This window comes from Solanum verrucosum, unplaced genomic scaffold (assembly GCF_900185275.1).
Source record: "Solanum verrucosum unplaced genomic scaffold, falcon-dt-bn FXZP01000105.1, whole genome shotgun sequence".
Classification (NCBI taxonomy): domain Eukaryota; kingdom Viridiplantae; phylum Streptophyta; class Magnoliopsida; order Solanales; family Solanaceae; genus Solanum; species Solanum verrucosum.
In genome coordinates this window covers 1129791-1133421 of record NW_026020263.1, presented here as the reverse complement: position 1 = coordinate 1133421, position 3631 = coordinate 1129791, and the positions used below count along the sequence as shown (strand labels likewise).

The following is a 3631-nucleotide window of genomic DNA, read 5'->3' as shown; positions in this document are numbered from 1 at the left end:
TAAGTTTTGGGTCTACTTATGTCGGTTCATATCGTTGTGTCCCTGGCGAACTTGTCACAAAACTTTCATAGTTACATGCATAGTAAGCACAGGTCACATGTTGGTTATCTCGGGTCGTTAGGGCATCGAGTGCCTGTCCGTCTTAATGGGATTTGAGGCGTGACAAAGTGGTATCAGAGCAGGTCATCCTAGAGAGTCTACAAAGCCGTGTCTATGTAGAGTCTTGTTTATGGATGTGTTGTGCACCATATTTATAAACAGGAGGCTACGGGACATGTAGGAGTTGTCTCTTTTCTTTCATTTCTTAGATTGTGCAATAGAACCATTGTTGTGCTGAATAGTACCTAACTTCTAAATTGTTTTATTATAGCGACGATGCCAGCTACGAGAAGGAGTAAAAGTACAGGTAAGCGAGTGGATGTGGCTGCCCAAGAAGGGACCAGCCAACCACCACCTAGTCAAGCTGTTCAAGGTGAGGCTCAAGATGAGTCTCTATCACAGACTTCCCCGACCCCTCTATCGCCAGAAGAACTAAGGAGGGAAGTTGCACCTCAAGAACCCCCTATTAATGCTACCGAGCAAGATTTGAGGAATGCAGTCCAATTGTTGACTCGTATAGTTGGTGGCCACGGCCAATGGCAAGAAGGTCCAATTGCAGGTATTAGTAGTGTAGATAGAGCAGCTGGCACGCGGATACGTGATTTCCTTAATTTGGACTCTCCATCATTCACCGGGACAGATCGTAATGAAGATCCACAAGACCTTAAATATCAGATCCAACGCACTTTCGATGTTATGCATGTAAGTGGTAAAGAAGCGCTCGAGCTAGCAGCATATAGATTAAAAGGTGTGGCAATATTGTGGTATGAAGCTTGGAAGCAATCCAGGGGAACAGATGCACCTTCAGCTATATGGAAAGAGTTCAAAAAGGCATTCCTTGACCATTACCTGCCATTGGAGATCCTAAAGGCCCGTGCGGATCAGTTCTTAAATCTCCACCAAGTAAGTATGAGTGTGAGAGAGTACAGTCTCAAATTTAATTCCTTGGCCAGGTGTGCTCCTAATGTAATTGCTACTATGGGGATAGAGTTCATCGATATGTGGATAGATTAGATTCATATCTGGTTAGAGACTGTACCATTGCTTCATTGAATAAAGATATAGATATAGCAAGGATGCAAGCTTTTGCGAAAAGTTAGAGGATCAAAGGCAAAGAAGAAGGACACAAGAGTCAGAAATAGGGCATTCTAAGAGGCCCAGATCTATGGGGCAGTTTACACCATCCCAAGGTGAGTTTAGGCCTAGGTTCTTTAACAGACCGCCTAGGCCATCATCTTCCTACTCTACAGCTAGTACCCTACCTCAATTTCAAGGGACTAGGGGGAATCAATTTGAGCAAAGAGGTGAAAGTCAAGGTTCACGAACAGCGGGATACCTTGAGCAGGGAAGTATGAGCCAATCAAGACCTCCTCGAGAGTTTTGTAAACAATGTGGAAGGAATCATTTAGGTGCATGTCAATTTGGGACAAATGCTTGTTTTTGGTGTGGTACACCAGGTCATATGATGAGAAATTGCCCTCATAGAGGTGTGGGTGGTGTGGCACAACCTACTAGGTCAGTTGTTGCATCCTCGTCATCAGCACCTTCTTTAGGTATAGGACAGATGCCTACTGGTCGTGGTAGAGGAGCTAGGGGAGCAGCTAGTTCTAGTGGAGTTCAGAATCGCACATATGCTCTCGGGGATCGACAAAATTTGGAAGCCTCGCCGGATGTGGTTACAGGTACGTTGTCCATCTTTACACATATTGTATATGTATTAATTGATCCGGGGTCTACACTATCATATGTTGCTCCATTGATTGCTGAAAAGTTCAAAAGAACACCAGAATTATTAGTGAAGCCATTTGAGGCACCGATTGGTGACTCTATTATAGCTAGAAGGGTTTGTCGTAATTGCATTGTAACTGTTTGTGATCGTGATACGTTGGCTGACCTTGTTGAGCTAGAAATGGTGGATTTTGATGTTATAATGGGTATGGATTGGTTAGCTTCTTGTTATGCCACAGTAGATTGCCGAACGAAGACGCTGCATTTCCATTTTCCAAAAGAGGCCGTTCTTGAATGGAAAGGTAATATTGGGACATCAAGAGGTAAATTTATTTCCTATTTTAAGGCAAAGAAGATGATGTCCAAAGGATACATATGTCATCTAGTGAGAGTGAGAAATATAGATGCGGAGCCACCAACTCTTCAATCCATTCCAGTGGTAAATGAATTTCCCGATGTATTTCCTGAAGATCTTCCGGGTTTGCCTCCAGAACGAGAAATAGAGTTTGGTATTGATGTGATTCCAGATACTCAACCTATATCCGTCCCTCCATATAGAATGGCCCCGGCAGAATTGCGGGAGTTGAAGGAGCAATTAAAAGACTTATTAGAAAAAGGATTCATAAGGCCTAGTATGTCCCCATGGGGAGCATCAGTTTTATTTGTACGCAAGAAAGATGACTCGTTAAGAATGTGTATCGATTATCGGCAGTTGAATAAGGTAACGATTAAGAACAAATATCCCCTCCCTAGAATTGATGATTTGTTTGATCAGTTACAAGGAAAATTGACCTGAGGTCGAGTTATCACCAAGTGAGGGTCAAAGACGAAAATATACCCAAGACAGCTTTCCGAACACGATATGGTCATTTTGAGTTTGTAGTCATGTCATTCGGGCTAACGAATGCACCAACAGTTTTTATGGATTTGATGAATAGGGTGTTCAAGCCATTTTTAGATGTGTTCGTGATAGTATTCATAGATGACATTTTGGTGTATTCAAGATCGGAAGAGGACCATGCTAATCACCTGCGACAGGTGTTACAAATTCTTCGTGAGCGTAAGTTGTATGCAAAGTTCTCTAAATGTGAGTTCTGGTTAAAATCTGTGGCATTCCTAGGTCATGTTGTATCCGATGAAGGAATAAGGGTTGATAATCAGAAGATAGAAACGGTGAAAAACTGGCCAAGACCTACAACGCCTACGGAGATCCGTAGTTTCCTTGGATTGGCAGGTTATTATAGAAGGTTCGTTGAAGGATTCTCTTCCATTGCTGCACCCTTAACAAAGCTAACACACAAAGAAACCAAGTTTCAGTGGAGTGATGAATGTGAAAGAAGCTTCCAAGAGCTGAGGAATAAATTAACTTCTACACCGGTATTGGTACTTCCAGAAGGAACAGAAGGGTATGCAGTCTATTGTGATGCTTCGGGGGTGGGCCTAGGATTCTGTTTTGATGCAGCATGGTAAGGTAATAGCTTACGGCTCAAGGCAGCTGCGGCCACATGAGAAAAATTATCCAACACATGATCTAGAACTAGCCGCAGTTGTATTTGCTTTGAAGATATGGCGCCACTACTTGTATGGAGTTCATGTTGACATATGCACTGATCACAAGAGTTTGCAATATATCTTTAAGCAAAAGGACCTAAATCTGAGGCAGCGAAGATGGCTGGAGCTATTAAAAGATTATGACATTGATATCTTGTATCATCCCGGGAAAGCAAATATAGTAGCTGATGCGTTAAGTCGTAAAATAATGGCAAGCATCTATGGGCGGTGTGTGGAAAGACAAGGAATAACT

At 42.6% G+C, this 3631-nt stretch overlaps 1 protein-coding gene across 1 annotated transcript; it reads left to right on the top strand.

Annotated features, from left to right (window-relative positions):
- The first annotated feature begins 375 nt into the window (after nt 1-375).
- On the top strand, nt 376-3297 carry LOC125833532 (uncharacterized). Its single transcript, XM_049512693.1, has 3 exons — nt 376-1052; nt 1159-2459; nt 2603-3297. Exons 1-3 carry the CDS (start codon nt 376-378, stop codon nt 3295-3297), a joined length of 2673 nt encoding a protein of 890 aa, XP_049368650.1.
- The last annotated feature ends 334 nt before the right edge of the window (nt 3298-3631 follow it).